The sequence below is a fragment of the Betta splendens genome, chromosome 24 (assembly GCF_900634795.4).
Source record: "Betta splendens chromosome 24, fBetSpl5.4, whole genome shotgun sequence".
Classification (NCBI taxonomy): Eukaryota; Metazoa; Chordata; class Actinopteri; order Anabantiformes; family Osphronemidae; genus Betta; species Betta splendens.
Window position 1 is genome coordinate 5,667,071 of NC_040901.2, and position 24,166 is coordinate 5,691,236.

General features: G+C 43.2%; 2 protein-coding genes across 14 annotated transcripts in view; one reads left to right on the plus strand and one right to left on the minus strand.

Annotated features, from left to right (window-relative positions):
- The window catches only part of atad2b (ATPase family AAA domain containing 2B), a 53,511-nt gene extending 35,445 nt beyond the window's left edge, over nt 1-18,066 (plus strand). For all 3 annotated transcript variants that reach the window (XM_029140342.3, XM_055506428.1, XM_029140341.3), the window contains exons 26-28: nt 1,739-1,869; nt 10,499-10,627; nt 14,768-18,066. In XM_029140342.3, the coding sequence (XP_028996175.1) occupies nt 1,739-1,869; nt 10,499-10,627; nt 14,768-14,809 (302 nt within the window). In that variant the 3' untranslated portion in view covers nt 14,810-18,066. The remainder of the gene's footprint in view (nt 1-1,738; nt 1,870-10,498; nt 10,628-14,767) is intronic.
- Nucleotides 18,067-18,320: 254 nt separating this feature from the next.
- Nucleotides 18,321-24,166, minus strand: part of LOC114849192 (kelch-like protein 29) — a 149,738-nt gene continuing 143,892 nt past the window's right edge. For all 11 annotated transcript variants that reach the window (XM_029140349.3, XM_029140350.3, XM_029140351.3 and 8 more), the window contains 2 exons: nt 21,644-21,788; nt 18,321-19,656 (listed from right to left, as the gene is read on the minus strand). In XM_029140349.3, the coding sequence (XP_028996182.1) occupies nt 19,473-19,656; nt 21,644-21,788 (329 nt within the window). In that variant the 3' untranslated portion in view covers nt 18,321-19,472. The remainder of the gene's footprint in view (nt 19,657-21,643; nt 21,789-24,166) is intronic.

The following is a 24,166-nucleotide window of genomic DNA, read 5'->3' on the forward strand; positions in this document are numbered from 1 at the left end:
TAATTCAACAACGCACATTATATTAAAAAAAAAAAAAGGTTTATCATTGGTGTGTGTGGGGAAACACTATTCTGCAACAATCACTACTTCATTCAAACAAACACGATATCAATGTCATTTCTTCTCGAGCCAGTTTCAGCAAAACACTAGTGACTGCACTGAAACAAACCAATCAAGTCTTCAAAGAAAGGGAATGATGAAATACTATGCCCACTTTGTTGCTGGTGCTGATTCTGGCATCAGACTTTGTCGGAAATATGTGCTGTCTAGTTGTGTTTCATTACTGAAGAAGGTACTATCGTTTTGTTAGATCTCACCCCCAGTATCTATAATGTAGCATGTTCCCGCTTTTTGAAGGGGCAGCATTTTATTTCACCAGCTTTCTTCTCGTGTATCACTAGCCCAAAACCTCTGCAGTCTCAATAATTTAAATAAAGAGCTGTGTCGTTTTAAAAGATTAATGGAATAGAATGGGTTTCCTAATGGGACAATTGATACGATCTTGAAGCAACAATGTTCTTTACAACCTCCGAATAATACGAAGAAGGGAATTTTGTCCTAAAATATTGATCTATCTCGGTATTGAAATAAAACTGAAAGCTTAAGACAAAGCTACTTTCATGCCTCCAGTGAAGTAACTTTACTCTAAAGCATAAAACATAATTTGCTGTCTGGGATGAAGTTGTTGAGCTTTTTGCTCTGTTTGAATTATAACGACAAGCTTATCAATCAGTTCGATTTTATTGTGCTGTAATGGAGGCAAGGAACCCAAGCTCTCTCCCACTTGTTTTGGACTCTTCATTTTACTTGCTAATCACTCCATTTTTTTAAAGCTGTAGTTATGCAATTAAGTTATGAAAATCTGTTTTACACATTCAGCGCTTTGCCCACCACTTAATTATGTTTTGATTATCATCCAGATCTTCTGATTTAAACTTGGTTTAGCTTGTATAAAGAGAAGTGGACATGAATAATGCAACAGAAGTCATACACATTGTAAATATAGCATCCCCTGCTTTCAGAAATGATATTTTTCTAAGCATGCCTCAGAAGCTTGAAGGTTAGGACTACTTTCTAGAGACTCCATACCTTTTGATGTCTATGCTGACATGTAGTTATCTATAAAGGACACCGACTCTGCTGTATATTTTGCTTCTTTGCCAGCTTTCTGCTGGAGTGTAGTATTTGATTCAGACATATGCCAGTAAGTATGTTCATAGATTCAGCTATGGGCCTGTGATTTGGCTTGTGATGAGCAGAGGTCAGCTTGGAGGCTGAGGTAATGGTGCTGCTAGAAGCCATCAGAGGATGGTACGACACACACGGCAGAACACAGTCTGTGGCTTCTTAAACAACAAACAATGCTGCTACTCTGCTCCAATTCTCATTACAAACTAAACCGGGCTTTTTGTTTACCATCAAAACATTTGTTGAACACTGGTACCAACGAACACAAAGGAGTTTACTCAGTAGTCGATCGTAGCTTAAAATAAATGTTATAGCATTAATCACGTATGATTACTATACTATACTACTACTACTACTACTACTACTACTATATACAGTAGTGGCGTTTTATAAAATGTGTTAAAATATTAAAATGTTTTTAATTGTACGTTTTATGTTTGAACACACACATCATGTTTTTAAGCTGTCACATTGCAGTTAGTCTTTATACTCATAATCTATCCATTATACTCATAATCTATCCATTAATCACTTATTTATCTTTTTATAGGCGATTTCAACATAAGTGAAAACAAGTGCAGCCCATCAGAGCAGTTGAAGGGATCTCCGGAACGACCAGAGGAGGAACCACAGCCAATCCCTCCACGTCCTCCAGTAGTGGTGGATCACCAGCGACTTTTGGTACAGTTCTCTTTAAATGAATCACTTTTTAATCGTCTGTCAGTCTGACAGCTGCTCTAACATATGCTTGCTTGAGAATTTGTAGAGTTATAAAATACTAAGGTGAGCATCACAGCTTGAATTGGCAAAGGAAACCTGAGGGATGAGCTTCTCCAAGAAGTTCCCCTAAAGTTAGGTAGGGAACCTACAGATGTAAGACATTAACAACTGACCTGAACAGGTTAAAAGCAATTACCTTTTTTGAGTCAGTTTGAAGCCTTTAGCTTTCAGGAAGGCTACAATGTATGGATTCCTTTACATGTGTAAATTAGGGCAATATATACATGAGTTTTAGACCAAAGGACTTTGATCCTGATTGTTCTTCATCTTCTGCCTTGCAAACTGTGGCTGTGTTGTTACTTTACCATTTGTGGATGTGTAGACATTTTTGTTTTATTAAATCAGAAAACCGCTTCATGACTTAAAGGCAGCAGCCTCGGGGGTCTACATTTGCTCCTGCTCAACCCACTGTATTGGTTAAGAAAGGTCTCATTGCCACTCTAAGACTAAAACATTATGTAACCTCGTTCACCCACTACGATTTTAGCTTTTTAAAATCCTGATCCACACCCCATCACTGCGCTGCTTGATTCTGCATGCCCATCACTCTAATTCATACCATGAAGGGTGAAACAGCTGGTGTAATTTGGCATTGTGCACTGACTGTGAAGTGGAAATTTAACAGGTACTGTGATCTGCATCAAAGCTATAATGTGACAACGTGGAGATGAAAATTCTTATTTCCTGTGGTTGTGATCACCTTGTTATTTCTTTCATTAGTTAAGATTCGCTGAGTGAAAGTGCTTGAAAAGTGAAATAAAAAAGTAAAGTAATAATTATTAGACACAAAGAATAATGCAGATAAAATGTTTAAGAAGGCACCTTTTTATAAATTTTTACTTTTAATTTCTTATCTAGTGCACTATATATATTACAACATTATATATATATTTTTTTATTTAAAGAGCCCAACCGCTAACAAGCAAATAAAAAAGAAGCTGAGCCCTTTTTGTTGCACCAGCTGTGGTGAGCTGTCATATTTTGCAACTGACTAATTACACTGTGATTATGGAAAAGATGAGCCATAATGTAATGTTACCAATATGCTTCTGTGTCTGTCTGATTTGGGTTTATTCGGGTGCTTGTTTGAATGTTGTTGGCAGTATGGATAAAAGTCTTTAAGGTTACTTTTCCCCTCCTGTAAAATAACCAGCTGTGGAGCTCTTAGAAATCACACTTGCGATCAAACTTGGCCTGCACCTTTTGAAACTAGCCACTCATGTTCTCCTCAGTATTCAGCAGAGGCAGCTGGACTAGTTCTCATTTTCTTACTGGGTCACCGTGTCACAGATGACATGTGATTCTCATATCTTCACTTAATTAAATCCTTATTTTTCTTGCTTTCTATACCTTCCAAAAGCAAAGACGTTAGAAACATACCATAGCTTGACTGGGTTCTCCAGCAGAACACCAATAATATACAGTACTGAAAGTCTTTTTATTTATTTTTTTGTTTGAAGAAATGAATCCCTCGAATTAGAAAAAACTTAATCATGGGTGACCATGCTTAAGCTTCCCCACATCCATGGGTCTGTTTGAGGCTGATGCTGTCACACTGCCCTTCTCAGATGGATAACTAACTTCTTCGGCTTAGCCCTCCTTTCCTTTTACCGCGCGGTTATGTCAGTGTCTCCCACTTTTTTCCCCCCTCGTTCAATTAGAAAGATTTTTTTATTCCCTCTTTGTGAAGATGGATGGAGCCAATTATAGGGGCAAGCCCTTCAACAGGTGTTGTTCCTGCCGCTTTAGAAAGAAACAAGGTTATGACTCAAACATGAGCTTCTCTCTGCCCCACTGTATCTGCCAACTTGTCCCAGGATGTCTTTAAGCCACAGAGAGGATGCGGAGCGGCTTCGCGCTGCTCTGCACAGTCACGCTGGGGTCCCACCTAATACCCCAAGTGTAAATTGGAGATTCAACTCAGTGGGCTCCCTTGACAGAGTTTCCCACTGAGCGGGCAGGGGGGCTTGGTTTTAGCACATTCTATGTAGTGTAATTGGTGTTCTTCTGACATGCACTTACTTCTTTCCTCCATACTCTGAAGTGACATCCAGCTATCAAGGCATTATCTGGTGGCTTTTACCCATGTCCCAGGGGGATGATGAGGATGGTGGGGTACGTATCCTCTGTGGCTAGACCCGACTCCATCTTTCAAATTGATTGACAGGCTTTTTAGTTGGCCTGATCTTACTGCTTCAACTGGCTGCCCCTATGAAAAGCTATGCAACAGCACTAATCTGGGGGTTTATTTGTTAGTAGGGGGGAAGAAGGGAGATATCTTAAAGAAACAGATCATGAGAAAAGGGGACTGTGAATAATTGCTTTTTTTATCCCTGGCTTACGGAACAAATTGAATTTCCGGTGCACAGGATGAGAGTCACCATTTAAGCAGATATTTGCTGGCAATGCTGGGACTGGCACACGGCCTGATTTGTGTTCGAGGCTGCAGTAAACGGTGCACTGTTCTTCTGTCTTCCCTCAGTTGTATTCATTGATTGTAGAGGGCTCATTATTTCTGACTTTTAACTTGATGGAGGAGACTCTGCAATCTCTGTGGAATTAAATACCATCAGAGTGTTATGAGTTTGTTTGCAGACCCTATTCAAGCCCTTTAGGACAGAAATGGTATTATCTTAGTATTCCTGTCTCGCCTTTAGAGCCACGGCACAGTTATTTGCTCTGATTCATTTAGTAAAATCAAGTTCTGTTATTGCCAGTTTCACTGAAATGATGCTTGATGCTGCCTGGATCAAAATGATTTCCTCAGCATGAATAAAAAGGTCCCGAGGCTGGTTTTTCTCTCTACTTCAAAATGTCTCTTATTCTCAGCTGTTTTCTTTCATCAGTAGTCAGACACTTGTCCACAGATGGACTGGAAGAAGTGGTGCTGACGATTGCAGATGAGAATTCGCTAACAAGAAATGCAATCTGGCCCAGCAAATTTCCCCCCGTCTTGCCACGAACACACAGATTATCATCTGCTCTGCTATTTCCTTTAGCAGCTGTCTTAAAAGCGCTAGTGTTTCTAGTTGCTGGCACAGTATGGAGCCTTTTGGCTTGATGCTTAGCTATTACAGCAAGTCAGGATTTGCTGTGTTGGAGAAGCCTGTCAACAGAAATGGCCTCATTTCACTTTGTCATCTTCATTCATTTTTAGTACTAATGGCAGAAGAGCCCTAAACTGGCAAAGCAGCCAAGGCATATGTCTGTTCAAAAGAGAACAACTTAATGGTAGTGATGGTCCAACGTTTGATTGTCAATAAAAATAAATGGCATTTGAAGTGCCGCTTTTATTATTATTCATTCCCAGTGATGGCGTTAACGCAGCAGCTACTTGCAGTTATATTGCACGTGCATTGCTTTTCCTCTTGGCCGTGCACGTGAGGTCCAGTATTTCGGAAAGCTCGCCCAACATACAGTAAACAAACCAGTCTCTTATATTTAATACATTTTGTGTAGTAGTCTGCGTTTATGCCGAGCTATCAGAATGATTTATTATGGCCTTTTACCAGGCTCACACCTCATGCATCCCACTCAAACCTTGGCTTATAAAAACTAAAGATTTAGAGTACCTGGGATTATATATGTGTGTTATTATATACAGTACATAAAGCCTAAAATTTACACTACTTGGATTTGCCTTTATCAAACTTGGCAAGTGTACCCAAAAGTAGTGGTTTACCAGTGGGGGGGGGGGGGGGGCAATCCATAGCACTTGGGCTGATTGAAACACAGATGCTATTTGTTAATTTATAGCCAAAGTTGGATTGGAAGCCAAGGTGGAATAGAAACTGAGCAACACTGCAGGTGTGCTGTAGGAAACATCAGATAATAAGCAACTCTCAGGATTATTAAGGCTTTCAGGTATTCAGTGAACTGTGCATTTTGTTGATAAATTTTAAATATTGACAAATGAAGCGCCTTGCTGCTAACCAGCCCTTGATAACTGAAATGTACTTTAGAATTATGAGAAACAGTGTTTTATTAGATTCCTCTCATGTAATGCCTGTAATTTATAATGAAGAATGTCGGCTCATTTCCCTACCAAGCACAACATACATTAGTTATGTCACACATTAAGAATATTGTTTTCATCAATCTTTATTTTCCCTGGGATTTAACTAAAGGTCAATGATAGCTGGCTAGAAAGAAAGATTTTCACCGTGTATCTTATTTAAGTGTGTTTTTTAGTGGTATTTGGAAACCGTAGCGCTTTATTAGTCACTGCTGAGAATCTCCTCCTTTATTCGCTGGTGATATTGGATCTTAGCTGTCTTGAATCTGCTGCATAAGTAGTATGCATTTTCCCTGCAGTAGTTAGTTTCCCTACTCCCTTCTTGCCAAATATATATTATTAGACATACTGCTGTTTCAAATACAAACTTTCTTGAAACTTGTCTTCATTTTTATGACCTCACACTTGCCCTGATGAATCTCTGAAGGTTTTTCCTGTCATAATTAACCAGTACCTCCACATTTCCTTACTTAGTGGTGGGAGCTGCAATCATGGACAGAAAAATCAATGCGGACAATCCAAATCTCTTCATAAAAAGAGACGTGCAAATGGTGGTGGGGGGTAGTGTGAGATGAGTCACAGTAATGGCTCTCTAACAGGACAGTGTGACACAATCTGACAGTGATGCATTTTATACTCTCTAATACATGGAGTTGATTTTTTCCCAAGCTGCAGCGTCACTGCTGACACAGTTAATATGGTAGATGATGGTAGACGAGATATAAAGAAGGTCAGATAACATCAGAATGGTTACGGGAGAGTGAGTTTGTGACATACTGTACATGTCTCCTGCATTAAGTACTAATACACACACTTTACATTAATGGCACTACTGTATCTGCATCATCTGCTGGCAAATAGATCATGTTGATCAGCGTGTGACATTAACACAAGTAGTCCTGTCTTTAACTTGTTCCATAGTTGGGGGAAACTAAGTTTATATGATTGTCTCAGTGACTGTGTCTCTGTCGCATTTGTGCTCTTATTAATAATTGATTTGAAATCTCCATTGATTTGATGTAAAAAGGGAAGTCAGCCAGTGAATATTTAAGATGTGTTGTCAACCCCAGAAGGTTTTACATACCCAGCTAAAAAGGATGACCGTTTCATTTTCATGTCTTGTGACCAAATTGAATAAAGCCATTTCTGGTATTCATGGAAACCAGAATAATTTATAATTCATCCCTTTGCTAGTATTGAAGATAAAAATATCTGAGAAGAAAGGAGTAGGATTGTTCTCTTGGAGGCAGATATTGAAGTAATAATCATCTCCCCGGTGACAGGGACAGTTAGACTTCAAATCCCTGTTTCTCACTGTCTGGTAACACTTTCCTCTCACTAGTGAGGAGGGGTTTTCATACACGGTGAAGCTTGTGAAGTATCCCCTCAGTGGAAAGAGCAGGACCCTCTGCTACATTGTTTCCGCTCGGCTGCATGCGTGGTGGTTTGAAAAGGTTTTGAATGCGAACATATAGAAACATATGAAATGACTTTACTTTCACCCCACTGTGTTAATGTAATATTAATATACTTTTTAAAATAATTAGCAAGCTGACCACTGCAGGCTCTCATGAAAACATTTTGTTTTTGCTGAGACTCAGTGCAATGGGGCTATGGACTAAGTGAGCAACAAGCAGCTTTAAACGGCCTTAAATGTTACAGGGGACATGCATGCATTACTGTAATTTATTAAGCTGGATAGCTGTTTCTGACATATGGTGAAATGATGGGTGAAGATGAGTGTAAGGGTCCAGGACAGAGGGCCGGTGTAATATCGCAGTGATCTTACAAGCTTTAAGTTGACCTTGAGAGCATGAGAAATGCTGCATGAATAATATTGATATGCTGATGCATGGGGGTGAATGATATTGCTGGAATCTCCATCATTTGGTTGATGGGTCAAAGGGTAAGTGCCAGTAGTGCATCACCGTGTGAGCTTTAAGGCTCTGCAGCCTGAACCCATTGGCATGCATCACTTCTGCTTTGTTCTATGTATTTTCTCAGTTGGACACTTTAGTATATTGTTTTTCATTAGCATAACATTTTAATTTAGCTAAATAGTGTAACTGTCCGGTCGTAAAGTCGATTCTGTCGGCCAAAGCTCCCTTTATGAGCACATCTTCTCTCGCAGGCGGATTTTGAGCTCTAATGTAACTCCATTCTCCATCTGTGGTTTTAAGAGGTGCGGGTATAGATGGACATGTGAGTAAAGGTAGGGAAGGAACGATGGAGCGGTGAGTTTAGAGGGGGGTAAGGTTAAATGGTCCATGTCAGTGGCAGTCTTTAACGCATGGGATTACTGCCCTTTTGTGTGCAGTGAGCTCACTCAATCACCGAGTCCATGTAAGACACACTCACACCATTTACCCCACACTGCCACAGACATCCTGATCACGCTGACAAAGGCTGGGAAGTACATGGCTGCAATCAGCTGGCTAACAGTAAGAGGAGAATAAATTCAGGCGACAGAGGGAGAAGGGAGGAAGGAAAGACGGGAGCGAAAAAGACAAATACACTGGATATTTGTGAAAAAATAGGGCTGAAAAAGACAAGTGAGGTGCTATAAAACATTAAAACAGGCTAGAGGTGAAAAGATGCACAATAAAGGAAAAGCTCAGGTACACTATAAAAAAATGAAACACACTTAAAGCAAGACATGGCGTACTATGAAAAATAGAAACGCCATGGCAGAAAGATGAAAGTGAAGTTGGAAGGGTGTGTTGAGAGCTCCACGGTGTGGCACGTGTGAGATGGCTTGTAATGATTCTAATTAAAGCTTTTATGCATGTGTTGTTAAAATTGACATCTCTCTGTGATGGTCGCCATTCGGTCCAATTTTATTAGTTCTCCTGGCTGCGTGGAAAATTATGAGAGCCGAGATCTCCCTCGACGTTCGAGCAAAGTTGCAGTGTAAAAAGCACAAAAAGAAACCAATAAAACCTGCTCAATATAGAGCAGCTGGCAGCCCTTTCCGAAGGCCGAAGTGGTAATCGCTTTGCCTGAATTCTTATATTAGATAAAGTTCTAGTGTTCTTAGCTTCTGTATGCACCTTTTATTTGTCGAGGGACCCAAACTTATTAGATTGGCCAGGTGGAGGTTTTTATGTCAAAGGCATATTACTAGCGAGCTCGGCTACACTGCCAGATTAAGTTATGGAACTTTGAATATTTGAAAGGTATTATAGCCTCAAAGTCATGTTTCCAGGCTGTTGAGTTCAGGCACTCGATGGAAGTCAAGCTAAGAAAGAACTTCTCCTTTTTTTTCTCTTCAGGGTCAGAGCACAAAAGAGATTTGACGTGTCCTTTATTCTCCTGTTGACTCGGGTTAAAGTACAGTGTGAATGCATTTACATAAAGGTATCAAATATACAGTGAGATGAGAATGTGTCGGAACAAAAGCGCTGTGGTTAAGCTTCGCGAGTTTAATGGCTACCGAGCGTCTATTTTTGTAATTGGTGTCATTTCTCTGTCTTAGTAATGTTCTGGGGCAAAATAGCTTTTACGGGGCTGTAATCGGTTTCTGTAATGCAAAAGAAAAAATCATTTAAAAGACGGCACTGCTAAAGCCGAGCTTTGTCATGGAGGCTGTCCCTGGAGTCCTTCTGAGACCGGGAGCTACTGCTGCACAGTATAGCTAATATACATACTGAATACTACATACAGTATTAAAACCCAAGCATGACTTCGTTATGGACTCAAGCACTATCATATTCCTGTTAAAATCTTCATAGTTGGGTCAGAGGTGTAAGGATTAAACTTCTACTAAAGATTTTTATTTATGTGAAGCTCGAGTTGGCTTTAATTAAGACAACTGTTCTACTGTTTAAACAGAAGTCATAATCAGACGTTTATAGCTATTAATTATATAATTACTGCAGTGGTAACCTCCCTGCCTCTCAGTTTCTCTCACTGTAATTATCTCCTAGATGTTCGCTTATGAAAGACTTTGACAAACATCCATGTCTTATTAATCTTGACATTGCCTCCCTGTCACGTGTTTTAGACATTGTTGCAGCTTCTATCTCTCCAGCACACGCTCACCTCTTCTCGTTTCTGTCGTGGTTTCTCTGTTTGCCTTGTGTCAGTGATGGTAACTGTAATTATTGTGCCTTTGCTGTTTCGGCGTCTCTGTTTAAACAGTGACGCGAACGCAGTCTTTGGCTGGGGCAAAATGTGAGGAGCGGGTCAATTAAAAAGCCCTTTCACTGTCCACAGTGTTTTAATTAAAGTAGCAGTGAAATGTAAACTTGGTTCTAATTATGATTAGCTTTAATTAGCTGTCACTCTGATCTTAATTGCTTTTGAATACAGCTGACCTGCAAATGTTTCATCTCTGTGCACAACATCCACACATGCTTTGTTCAACCTGGTGTTCCCTTTTTTAAACTACTGCATATATCTGGATATAAACGTATGGGTGTTTTTAGTGTATTATGTGTTTTTATTGATTTTTTTTTTTTTTTTATAAGAACCAAGATGTAATAATTAATTGGAAATGCATTTGTTCATTTCCAGGCTCTACTGGATGTGGTGGTGAAGAAGACTGAGGGTTACAGTGTGGAGCAGTTAGAGAGGCTGTACTCCCTTCTCAGCCAGTGTATCTACCAGCACCGCAGAGAGTACGACAAGACACAGCTACTGGAGGTAAGCTGGACCGTTGTGGCTGTAAGCCCAGTCTAACTGCCAGTACATCACAGTCGGTCGCAGTAAGTTAAGGTGGAAGAAGCACGCAGTTTATTGAAATAAAAATAAATAAATAAAAAGTAGATCATCATTAGCTGCAGTGTCACGTCAGACATTGTCACTGTACAGACCTGTCATAACAGTTTTGTCTGTTAACCACAATGAGCAAGGTAAACTTAATTGTAGGCGAAGGCCAGGCCTTTTGTTCTTGTTCTTGTTTGATTCAAGCACTCCTGCAGGATTTGATTGCGATATGAACCAAAGGTTTTTATTTTGTTTTGTCTATTTCAACTTGTGCAGGAAAAATACTGGTGTAATTTGAATAATTATTCAAAGTTACATGTTAGTTTTATGTCTGCACAAATGGTAACATTTATCGAATCGATAATGGTCCAGACCTCAGTGAAGGGAGGAAGTGAAACCTGAGATGTTTGGAGTTTCTGTTGGATCTTAGATAAAGACATTATCTTGAAAACAGTATAAACCAGAGCACAGACATCCACTGTAGAAGAGGTCAGATCATTATTGGAGGTGAAATGACTCTTTTTGTTTAGAATAAAATTTGATGTGGACCAAAGCTATTCTCACATATAAACTCCATGGAACCTCAGGACAGTAAGGCCCAGATATTGTGAGGATTGTGCTTTCACACACGTCAGCGCTCAGCGGGCGATTGTCCAAGTCAGACATGTTCACCCACTGGGAGGGGGGGGGGTGTGTTTGTGTGGAGTGTGTGGAGGCAGGATGTGACACAGTAGTGGACACGCCCCAACTTTACTCAGACTTTGATTTGGGGCATTGGAGTATCGAGGTTAGGTAACTTCTGCTCCATGAATTGTAGCCTGAATATTATAGGCTTTAACATGATTTATTGTACACATGTATTTACACAGGTTTTTCATTTTTTCTAAGCTAGTTTTATAAAATACAAGCAAATAGTTTATTGTTTACTGCTGCATTGTGGCAAATAAAGGTAAACTAAATGTTCATTCTGCTCCAGTTTCTTTGGAATGTAACAGCTTTCTTTCATATCGTGAGTAATTTTTAATGAATGCAAGTTCCTTCCATCCATGTAGAAAAAGCTGCAGTATATTTTCCCAGAATCCCATCTGGTCATCTGCTGCTGCTGCTGCTGTAAAATGTCAGCGCAGACAGCGGGCCAGAGATGGCAGTGTCCTGGTTCTGGTAGCCGGAGCTGGCTGTCGGGATGTCAGGGAGAGGGAGCGGCAGAGAGAGCATGGAACCAGGTGGTGCCGCCTGTTGACAGGCCTGCTGGTGGAGGAGGGGGGGGCGCACGTCTGGGTTCATCTGATACTGCCAGGCTAAATTGGTGTTTTGAGAACAGAAATGTCAGCTCGTTTGGTCGGTGTTTTATTCGCCTTTGTTTCCAGCACACATCCACGGCCGCTCATCTTGTACAGTAGCCGCTTAGAAAATGCAAAAGGCGCGTGCGTGTGTGCGTGCACACCAGCGGCCCGGTCTCCGCTTAATGCGCCGCGTTTCGGTTTCGCGTCGTGGAGGCGAGTGTAATGGAGCGTGTCCATACATTTGTCTCCTTTACTCGCCCCCTGTCGTCCTCTGGGTACGTCCTGCCTCAGTCTTCCACAGCAGCTGACCTTTCAGCGCATACGTGGTCTGTATTCTGCTTCCAGCTAAAGCCAGAGGGACCATCTCTGCTTTGTACACAACAACACAGCAGCCGTGTTTCTATCTACAAATTGCTGTTCACATCGCCCTAGGCCTAATATTACATTGTGGCCCAGTCTCCGTCGGCGGTTAAGGACTTTGTAGGGGCTTTGACCTTTGACCTGGATATGTGCAGCACTAAAACTGGCCCAAGTAGCAGGAAGTCACTAGAGTTTGTTACTGGTCTGTTTATTTGTGAGTTGTTAAAGATCACAGTTGGCAGGTTATTTAATACACCCCTTTGTCCTTTGTGTTATCACATTCGATTTCAAGCTTTATATGCATCGATTTGATTACTTATCCAGTTTATTCTTGCAGGTAGGTGGTGAAATGTAGATGGCAGAGTGTGAATCATTTAATAGGTTAATGCAAAATATTTGACACCAGGGTCAAATCTTTAGCATACGTATTTCTCTATTTTGAAGTCCTTGTTTTACGATTGTTAGCACCAAGTTTGAACTGTCTTATGGAGAGAAACGCGTGTAAAGTAGGCAGAGGAAGCAGCTTCTCCACTGACAGTAGCCCCCGTGGAACAGAAAGCAGGGCAGTCACGGCTTTCATCGCTGCAGCTCTGATATCAGTAACTTATGAAACAACACCTTCATCCAGACGTGATACACAGCACTGTTCTCTATCAACTCCCTTTTTTTTTGCGTTGGAATAAGAAAACTTTGGCTGTTACTTTTGCTCCCCTGACCTCCATGCGCTCACCGCAGAGAACCTGCGTGTCCCAGAGGTTGTAAAAATTTGATCTGGGAAACAGAGCCTCAGTTGGAAGTAGATAAAACAGGGGAGCGACGTGAGCAGGTACCTGAAGTAATTTATAAAACCTATGTAACAAATAGGTTGAACATTACAAACTGACAACATCTCATCCGTGTGGAGCAGACTGGACCCGGCTTTCTTTGAATGCAAAGTATTAATGCCCCACTGGGAAATAAACCCTTGCTATGTCTGTTAACTTCCATTTAGGCTGCAGGCTCGGCTTTACGTTGCTGAGGCGTTTGCTGCATTTTCAGGATGGATGCGGACCGACCGAGTTGGGATCACAGAGGTGTGAAGTGTCGAGGCGGCGGCGGGCTCATTTGCGCGTTGGTGCGCGGGCGTGTGGTGAAACGGTGCAAACAGACAGGTGTTAAAATCTGAGGCACGTCTGAATATGTTCGGCGCCGGAGCGGAAGCTTTCAGGGAACTTCTAAATTAGTGACTTTTATTCAGCTGCTCGTTAACATGACTTTTCATAGCTTCATTAGGTTTTACAGCTCGAGTGACCTGGTGTTGATCGCTGTGGGGGCACGATGAAGTGCTAAGTGCTTAATTGATGCTAAAAATGAAGTTGGAAGGGAAGTTAAAATCGCATGCGGCATCAGTCCTCTGACCTTTCAAACATATTCTGAATAAAGTGCTAGATATGCCGTTTATTGTACCTGAAGTGTTAAATGAGCAGCTGGACACTCGTAGTCTCAGTTAAATGACTTGAGCACTAGGTGAACAAATAGTATTGCATTTATAAGCGTACAAAAGTGTGACATTGAGGCCAAATTTTCAATCAGTCCAAGCATTCAGCAACATTTCTATGCTGAAACGAGAATAAAATTCACACGAAAACACAGGAAATACGCTCCAGCGCTACAGACGCCGATCACTGTGTTAAGTACTTTTTCTCACCAAATCAAAATTCCAATCACTGTTTCCTGCAATTCCTGGCATTCAGTTAGTTTTGCCAGGTTAATAGTCTAGATGTTTTGAGGTATTCAGTTTATTATCAGTTTGATTGAAGATTCAAAAAAAAACCCCACAAGTGTTTATATCCAAAAAGCTGAATGACTCTGGTTTAAAAGGTTTACAGCAAATTGATCCTTCAGTGAACTTATTCATTAAAAACAGTCAACAAGAGGCTGTAACAGATTATGATTAACACATCATATCAAGTAGTAAAAGCCACTATAAAAGTCATTTAGCCTGAAAATGTTCCACTTCCTTGGAAGTGTTAAACTATAAAGTTACTACTGTAAAGTTTCAGTTTTTTCTTCTTTCTTTTGTAGATGTTGAAATTGGTCTCTTGTAGTGGCGTCTGTCGCACTGGCTCAGCCATTCAGATGAGAGAACACACACAGTGTACCATCTTCAAGGCATTAATCATGGTCTGTTGCAGGCTAACATCCATCTCTCTTCCTCCGGCTCTGTTCAGATTTAGTCAGTGTCAAACTCTGCTGTTTTCACGCTGAGAAAAATCGCCCGTCTCATTCCAGCACAGCTTTGCTTCATTTTCCATCATTTATCATGGTGAAAGGCGTTGTTTGCTGTGGGAAATTTCCAAGTAATATTGAAACCACAGTGCACAGATGCTTTACGCGCACGCGTCTGAGTTTGCTGTTTTGGTTGAGTCTAAGCCCTGTGTGTGTGTGTTTACAGGCGATGGAGGAAAGAATCCAGCATTTTGATACATTCCTGTGAGATGGAGGAAGAAGTACCTGTCTGGGTACGTCCTGAACCGCCTGGGACCACAACGACACACACACTGAGCGCGAGAGACACACACGGACAATTCAGCTCCCCCTTCTTGCTGGGAGGGAGGGCGACGAGGTTGAGGACGGAGACATTCAATGGTGCTATCGTCTCAGGAACCTGGCCAGATCCAGACCGAACCTACACAACCAAACCCCCGGAGGTGTGTTAGTCACACACTCGCGCACACACCAATGGTGACGGGCCGCCCTGGTGCTACTCGGGTGCTATGCTAACTTTTTTTTTCCTCCATGCTGCTCTTGGGACTACTTGTTAACTTGGATAAATAGTGAAACCAACAGATTGGGTGATGTCACATCGCGACGTAGCCGCTCTCTTTCAGCACTGGCTGCGCATACACACAATTTGAATACGCTTCGGTTTTCATGCGTTCCCACAAACGCACTCGCATGCGAGCGCACACTCTCAGATCCTCACCAGCAGAAGTGTGAATGCAGAGCGCCGCTAGGAGATGAGGACAGATAATGTTCTGACTCACTGAACTATGATGCTGAGCCCATCTTGCCCCCAAGTGGAATGCTTCATCACAGGCCAGTAATGCCGCGCCATTATTTTTTTCCTCCCGCTATTTTAGCTACTTGATTAGTTCAGTATCTGAGCCGCCGTCGAGGATACTCACCCAGAACTACAGCTTAGGAAGTACGCAAACTTGATGAGGTTAGCACAGTAGGACTAGAGCCCATCATTTCCCCTTCATTACAGCGGCCATCAGGTGTGGAAAGCCTCCGACTACTGGTGAACACGCGCAGCCTGTAGACCAGCTATAACCCACCGCGGGCCTCCAGTCCTGGCAGATTGTGGCATCTTAAACGTTTTGCGGTAGCTCAAGCCTCTCCATCCGCCCCCTCCCCCTCCCCACATTCACAGTATGAATGTTTTCCCTCATGCTCAAACTGTGCCCGCCACTTGATTTTCCTATCAACACCCCGACTGAGGAACTGGAAGCAGTACAAATTGGAAATCGTGTCGTTTGCACTGCCTAGCGTGTGCCTTATTATTATAAAGCCTCGTATGAAACTTTGATATATTTAGGAGGATTTTTTTTATTTAATACTTGTGACAATGAACAGGCTCCAAGTTGGGGTGGGTCTTAATGTAACCACTGAGGTCACTGTGACCTCACAGCAAAAAAAAAAAAAAAGTCAGTCAGTGCTGTTAGGCCTGTTGAAAACATATCTTTCACACAACAAAGTTGAATTATTAACTTAAAGGCATTAAACTCCAATCACCTGTCAGGCCGCGTCGGAAGCACTTCAAATTTTCTATTCAAATGTATTCCTGCCCTGTTTTGGCCCAGTCCAGTCAGGGGAGGTCCGTCTCCACCTGAGCACACAGCAGGTGTGAGAAGAGGTCGCCAACACCAGCTTTTCTTCAGTTCTTCATATGCAAAAAATAACGATGCGAGTCAAATCATCTATTGTGCCAACTGTTGCCCTCATTCTGAGAAGGTGCTGACAACACGGTGCCCGTTGGCAGGAGCTCTGTCTGGACTATGAACACGTTCTGTTAGACCCTCATAACCTTTGTATTACGTGTTTATTTTTTTTATCATTTTCTTTTTTTCTTACCTTGTCATAAAAATGCCTTGCTAGAGATTGTTGTTGCATGGGATGTGAAACCATAATGAACAAGGCCATTCTAGGCAGTGCCTGTCACTAAAGGTGTTTCAAGCATTACGTCGTTTTCATTTTGTATTTTTCTTCTCTGACATGTGGAATTGTGTTTTATCAACACCAGACGAGAGAAGCTAGATTCTCATCTGTGGCCAACACAGCGTATGTTTCCTGACTGCAGTAAATGAAGGTATTTACTGAAGCTTTATAAAGTTTTTAAGGCACGGTCCGGTCACCATTGTTTGAAGATGCCATATTGGAGCAGGCGTTGTCTGGAGACGGCTCCCCCTGTTTTTTCCTCTTGAAGCACTCTTGGTCCAATCCTCAAACCTCTCGGTGCAACTCTGACCCCAGCTCACCTCTGCCTTGTTCCCACATTTTCCGGGGACTAACGCAAAGACCATATGCAAACTGGCAATGACAGGTTAGCACTTGGACTACTGCAGAGAGAAAAACCAATGCTACCTCAGCTTAATTTATTTTAATGCGAAAACTGTTTACCGGGTACAAAAACAGTGTTTTTCTCCCTCCCAAATACCGTTGCAACATCAACAGTACCAGATCAGTGCAACCATGGCTGCTGCAGTAATCCAAAAGTGGTTTATATCTCTGATTGTTCTGTATGTTTGCATTTGAGCCAGATGATGATTGCATACATTTTAGGGATATTTCATGGACTCTGTATGTTAATGCTTTAGTTTCTCTTTAGTTGTAAATGTACTTTGACAGTGGTGTCACACATCTGATCCTCTTCCACGTTAGCACCCCCTCAAACTTTCACTGCAGCTATAGAAAGCGTTTCTGCCTTTTTTTTTTACTTTTTAAATTCTTTTTTTTTTGCAGATTTTCATCTCATGATTCTGATTATTTATTAAGTTTTACACCTAATTGTTAGTCAATTGTGTATTTTTCCTTTTTTATATGTTAACAAATTGGAAAGCGTTGCTGCGTCCATTTTCACTATGTTGCTGAATTGCGTAGCGTTTGTGTAGCATGTTTTTTTGGCGCGTTTGGGGGAGTAAAGGGTTTACAGGTCTCTCAGGTTCAACACGCGACCACATGCCCTTTCAGCATTTCTATTTATTTGGTTGTTCTGGTGTTTTCTTTGAGTGGTTATGGACTGTGGCATACTGGAAGAAACTAACATTAGCACGCATTCTAAACACTGTCTATCTGGTGCATCGCCAGGAAGAGATACACAGGAAAACTCCTTCAATCTTGTTTTGCCAAAAACTTATTTTATGGCTTTAGAAACACATTTGGAAATAAAATGAGTAGTTTAAATGTCATACATTGTGATCTTCCTTTATTAAATTGTAGCCAGTTTGGACTAACAACCAATTTTTGTCTGGTAGTTGAGACTACTTAGTCCAGTATGCAGAAGGAAAGGGTTCGTTCTTCCTTGATTTTCAACGTTAGTCTTTTCCATAGCTTCGTCTGTTCCTGTTTTTGTATTTAACACACCTGTTCACAATTGTTACTTTTTAGCGTAAGTTATATTTCAAACAAAACATTTACTGTATTTCTCAAATAAACTGCTGTGATATACTTGAATAAAAGGTGCAAACTGTCTATTTGAAGTTGTTGTTTTTGGTAAAGTCGGTTGAATTCACACCTGCAGAGAGGTTTTTTAGCCCAAGCAGCAGAGCTACACGTCCTGTAATTAGTCAGGAGGATTAACTGCATCTCCCTCAGAAATCACACCATTTTTTTAAAGGCTAAAATGTTTTTTTTCACCTGAGTTTTACATTAAATAAATTTGAAAATCCCACTTACCTGATTCAAGTCGAACATTCTCCTACGCAGTAACAAAAAAAGTCATCACATTGTGTTCACATAATGGTATATGTATTAGGTTTCAGTAATAACAATTGTTAATTTCTCCTTTTTGGGTACAGATTTACAGAGTTACCATTTGGGTCCAACCTATGAGGTGTTTGTTTTCTAAAAACATTTATACAGAATTGCCTTCAGGTTTTAAAATATACATATTTCCTTCCTGTATTTACAGAATATCAACCCAGTGTCATTTGTGGGTTGCGATGAAACAAAGCGTATAAAACAAAGACATGGAGGAACTGATGGCCGAGAAAACGTCGACGGTAACAGTCACAGGTGATTATTGTGCTTTTATCCGGAGGAACTGTCCCACCTTGAGCCTCCGATCAGTCGTCAGCAGATAGGAAGAATTCCCCTCTCTCTCTTGATGTACCGCTTTGTGTCCCAGAGAGCAAGAGAGTATAAATCAAAGGAGAAAAACAGGCCACTCACCCTCCAGATGATATCAGTCAGGTTTGAATTGCACAACAGAGAAGAATAAAGATTTTTTTTCCTGACCCAGATTTTAAGGTTTACCTGTGTTTAGCAAGCAATTAAAAGAAGCGGGTAACACAGAGTTCAAAACCTGATTTTCAAACTGCCTCATATTCAACTTCACTTCTCGATGGAGCGGAGAGAGGGAAAGACTCCTGGAATCCACCAGTGAGGAGGAAAACAGCTGGCTTCCTTTGCATCTCCTTCCTCCTGTCTGCACTGTCACAGAGGGAGCGCTTCTGTTCCCCAACGGAGGACCGTGCAGCCTACACCTGTCGAACCTGCTTACAAACAACAAAAGCTGGACCTGCAGTGGCTCATCGCTACGGTCGCAGCATGATAAGGAAACTGAGATGGTGGGATTACTGAAAAAACTGAATTCATTAAAATCCAAGGAAAGCTTACTAAGTGTCCCTGTGCCTTTTGGACGAGAGGGTGAACTACTACCATGACACATACAGAACGGGAGGTTAGGCTGCGCCACCTGACGCGGCCGAGTAGCTGAGTGAGTACATTCTGCACAGGGATGAGTAACGGGGGAGGGGGGTGAATGCCGGCGTCTAGTCCAGAGGTCCCGACTGACCCCAAGCTGCCATCGCACCTCCAACGACCGGAGCTCAGCTGGCGTTCGGCCTCGACCCAGCGCGAACGGGCCGGCGCCGCCCTCAGCCGCTTTGGATGTACTTCTTGATGACGACGCAGCCGTGTCTGAAGAGCGGACAGGGCAGCGACTGCAGCAGGGTCCAGGCGTTGGTGCAGGGGTCGAAGGTCTCCATGTTGCCCAGAGCCGGGCCCTCGCTGCTCACGATGCCGCCGGTGGCGTAGATCTTCCCGTCCAGGATCACGGCGCTGCATGGACACAAAGAGGCACATTCAGCCCTGTTGCTGCGTTGTTACTTCATTTTCTCCGATTTCAGCCGCAATATTTACATCTTGCTCTCCTAACTTGTTCAACTTTCCCACTTGTGTGTGTGTGTGAAAGCTGCAGTCTTGTGCTAAGGCAAACATATTCCGCTGATGCTGTTACCACAGCAAGGTGTCGGCTCATTTTCGGGCCCTGTTGTGGAGAGGAAAACTACTTTCATTACGTTCAGCGTGAAATCAGATTGCAGCTGCTTGATGGGGGGAAAAACAGTCTTGTTATGGACCGACTCCCGTCATTAAAGCTCTGTGGAAGGACACGACTAAGGCCGAGCGAGTGTTTCTTTAAATCGACTTTAGTCTTTGGGAGTGTGAACCGATCGCACCGACTCGCTCTCATTAACTCTACAGATTTAGCATCACTCCCACCTGCTCCACATGCCCATCAAGACTACTTCATAAGGGGAGGGGGGGGGGTACATGTATTACGTTCCCTCTCGAGGGCAAAAGAGAAAGCTAATGAAAAAGCAAATATCTGTACAAACGCGCTCATTTGATACGAGTAACGGAAACAGGAGTTTGTGTGCAGAGAGGATTAAAACTTGGGCTGTAAGCTGATTAGGGCTTTGTTACTCCTATTGGGGTTTGGAGCGATCTACATTTACATAAGGTACACACACACACACTGTGAGCAACACAGAGTCCTATTGCATAAATTCACAACGCTGTTGGGACTGGAAAAAAGATTATTACATAAAGCCCAAATCTACTCAGAGAAAAAGCACAGCTGATCCAAATGGAGAGAGAGAGAGAGAGAGGCTGATAAACAGGGGCGGGCCGTCACTGGGCCGGGAACCTGCTCTGCTGCTCCACGACCTGCTAGGAGCGAGCAGAGCGGACAGGGCGGCGCCGGTTCTCCTCTGGCAGCCCGGCCCGTTTGTTGTGCCCCTTCCGCGCTGGCGTTAGACTTAGTTAAATGTAGCAGAACAGCTGGCTGGCGTGTGCTGCTGCTGCTTATCAATAACTCTGACAACATGATTTATGTGATACAGTAGCCTCTGCGCATAAGATCACTGTCTGTAATTGCTTCCCAAACGTGCTTTGTGCACGCGTCTGCCTTTCGGAGGCTCGGAGTTCATTATGCAGGACTCTGTGTACCTCAGCGGCTCGGACTGACTGAGATATTAAAACACGAGGCCGCCGTTGTTGCTTTTAATTCACCTCGCCGCCTCGGTGTCTGTCTAAGTCATACAGCGTTTAAAGGTGCAGCGCGGCTTTGCGCCTTCAACCGCGATGCTGCGACAAAGTTGATTAAATCAAGCGGCGTCTCTGTGATTTGCATGTTTATCTCTGCGTGACAAACGACGGCGGCGCTCGAGCGCATCGGAAAATGAGAATCAAGCCTGTGAATGAGAAAGTTCTGTTGTTTCGTTAACAAGGAAGAAGTTTGGGCAGCCACGCAATGCGCGGCGTCAGCCCACAGCTGGCTTTGTTCAAGTTTTAATTACTGTCGCTGGCCTGAATGCGTTTTCCCTGTGCAGCCGTTTACCTGCGTGGTGACACAAAGGCAGACGCTCCGCTAATAAGCTCGGCCTTGAATTATTTATCCTTCGCTTTGCATGCGATACCTGCAGCTTAAGCGCTCTGCACGCTGACTGTAGCTTCTGCTTGGGAACACATTCACACCCTCTCACATTGTCTGTATCGCTAATTCATCTTGATCTAAATGTTCCAACTAACAATATTATTAGAAATGTCATTTAAAAGTATTTAAACTCTTTCAAAGTTCTACAAAATCTCATTTTCTACAAAGTCACAAATGGGATTTGAATAGTTTTGCTAATTTGACTTTATTAATGGCTTTTTAATATGTTTCACTTTTAGATAGATGGGAAATATATTTACATGTGTGGCTGAAAATAAACGTACAAATGCAGTGAATACTTTTCAAAGCTGTACATTAATAATCTCTTACCTGCAGAACTGCCGAGAGTGATTCATGTTGGGACCGGCCTTGATGTTGCCTTTGTCTGGGTCGTAGATGGTGGTGGCGCGAGCGTAGGCTCCTCCCAGGATGAATATGAAGCCGTTCAGAGTCACCGCGGGGGCGTATTTGTTGTCTGAGGGTGTGAGAGACGGACACGTGAGGAAGGACGGGGAGAAAACATGGCCCACATTCTCATCCGGCAGAGCGGCATCAATTCGCCTCCTCCCCCACCCCGCTTCATTTTCCGCGGTCCCCGAGCCGCATGCAGAAATCACCATCAACGTTCTCGTTATCACTTTACAGATGCGCCGTCCTCCGGATCGCTTTGGAAGGCGAAAAGTGGGGAACGGATGGGAAAGCGGAGCAAAGCAAGAGTCCATAAATCACTGCCGCTCTATTGGGTTCTGCTCCAAAATATATTTGGGCTTGGTGGCAATATAAAGAAGTTACCTAAGTTCCAATAATTCACAATTGCATTACACCCTGTGGCACTTCCATATATTCACAAGGAAAAAATAAAAGCAGAATCACCGCAGGTGGGACGCCACATACTGTGCACAGCGTATAATTCAATCTGATCGACTGTTGAGCGCATGAGGAGACAGAGGCACTGACACAGCACTGTTGTGGAATTATAGACGATGAGGGGGAACGCGGACGGAGCGGCGGCTCGTGCCGCGCGGCGCCGCTGCAGCTGGCCAATTTACAAGCGGCATGAATAATGCAGCGGCGCCGCGCGGCACGAGCCGCCGCCCGCGCTGTTTACGGCCACAGTGGGCGCGGCTCCTCACCGGACGCCCTAATGATGGCGGTGGAGGCGCTAAAAGCGTCGCTGGCGGATTCCGGCCTCCTCCACGCTCTCCCTCTGCCCGCGGTTGCTAGGAGCTTTAATTAACGGGTCACCTCTGGAGGCCAGAGGTGCTCGTGCGGCTCCTCGGGGCGGCTCCGTATTACACGCTCAGCTCTTACACTGGACGCGTAATGTTTTCTAACAAGCAGCACTCGAGGCCACGGACTCAGTCGGACTTCTTTCACCACACACCGCTTTGCTGCTGAAGGACTTACTTCACACAGAGATCCTTTATTTCCATCTATTTTTTCTGTCCAACCTGCCATCATTGGTCCACGTTTAACTGACTTCGTCAGACACTGTTTGTGTCTCCGATGGGCCGGTGCAGATCCAACTACTCCTGCCTGAGCCCCGTTGTTGTTTGTTGTTATTGTTCGGTTCTGTTCCGTCTCTCCCCCCATCGGGTCGAGGCAGATGCATCCAGCCTGGTTCTGCTGGAGGTTCCTTCCTCGTCAGAGGGGGAGTTTTTCCTCTCCACTGTTGCTGTGTAATTATAACTACAGTTAAACTACACTACCATTATGTAACAGTACCTAGTCATATATTTGTATATGGGTAGAACTCAAGACATGCTCTTTGCAAGCGCTTCGCGGCATATGAGCCCTCTTCTGTGACGAGGCATGTGGGATTTGTTGGGTGCTTTATAAATAAAATTGAATTAAATTGAATTCTATACTATGACTGATCTTGTTTTGAAAATTACTGATTTTTCACTACACACTATAACCTTTACTTTTATCACACACTATACTATGGCATATTTAACCGTATATAAGGCATGTAAAAAAAGTCTCATAATATGGTATATAGTAAAAAAAAGTGTCAAAGTACAGTATGCAGTCAAAAAAATGATAAAAACGTGAGACTTTTTTTTTTTACCACAAACTAAACTACGCCGACCTCCGAATGCATCTGTAATCAATGCCAACACAGTGAGGGTCGCTCAGAACCACATCACCCAATTCACTAATGTGACCTTTGTCTCGCTTCTAACTGGAACTGTGTTGGAGGCTCCGACGGCGGTGACAACAGTAGTTTGACTATTTCTGGAACGTATGACTGGGGAAGTGGCTGTGAAATCTGACTTCACTCGGGAGAATTAAAGCCGCAACGCGTCGACCCTCGGCTGTAAACAAAGCTCAGAGAAAGTTGGCAGCTTCGCGGCAAAACTGAGGCCTGAACAACGCCTGCTCCGCCCTGGAGGCAGAGGAGCAGGACGCTCTCATCACTGCTTCTGAAGAAGGCAGGTAAATCTCATTTTCTGCGCAGACACCAACACCGAACCCCATCGCATTGTCTCTGTCAGCTCCAGCTGTTCTAATTCTCAGGCCAACTTCACTCCCCTTGACTTTTCGCTGTGGATTCCGTCTGGTTGCAGCTCTGAAGCCTGTAAGCTCAGTCAAGACTCCGCATCTGACCGCGCTCTACATAAAAAATAAATACAAAGGGAGGGGGGGGTCAGCGAGACAAGGTCTGAACACGGCAGCCGTGATAGAAGCGCAGCTACGCCTGCGGGGCAACACGAGCCGCTCGCACCCCGATAAAACAGCCTCGTCACCGACTCCGAGACCCCTCAGGCTGAGGTCAAGCACGGCCTGCGCACACAAACAGGCTGCTGGGGTGGAATTTACAGCGTGCGCCTCCACAAACACCTGCGCATC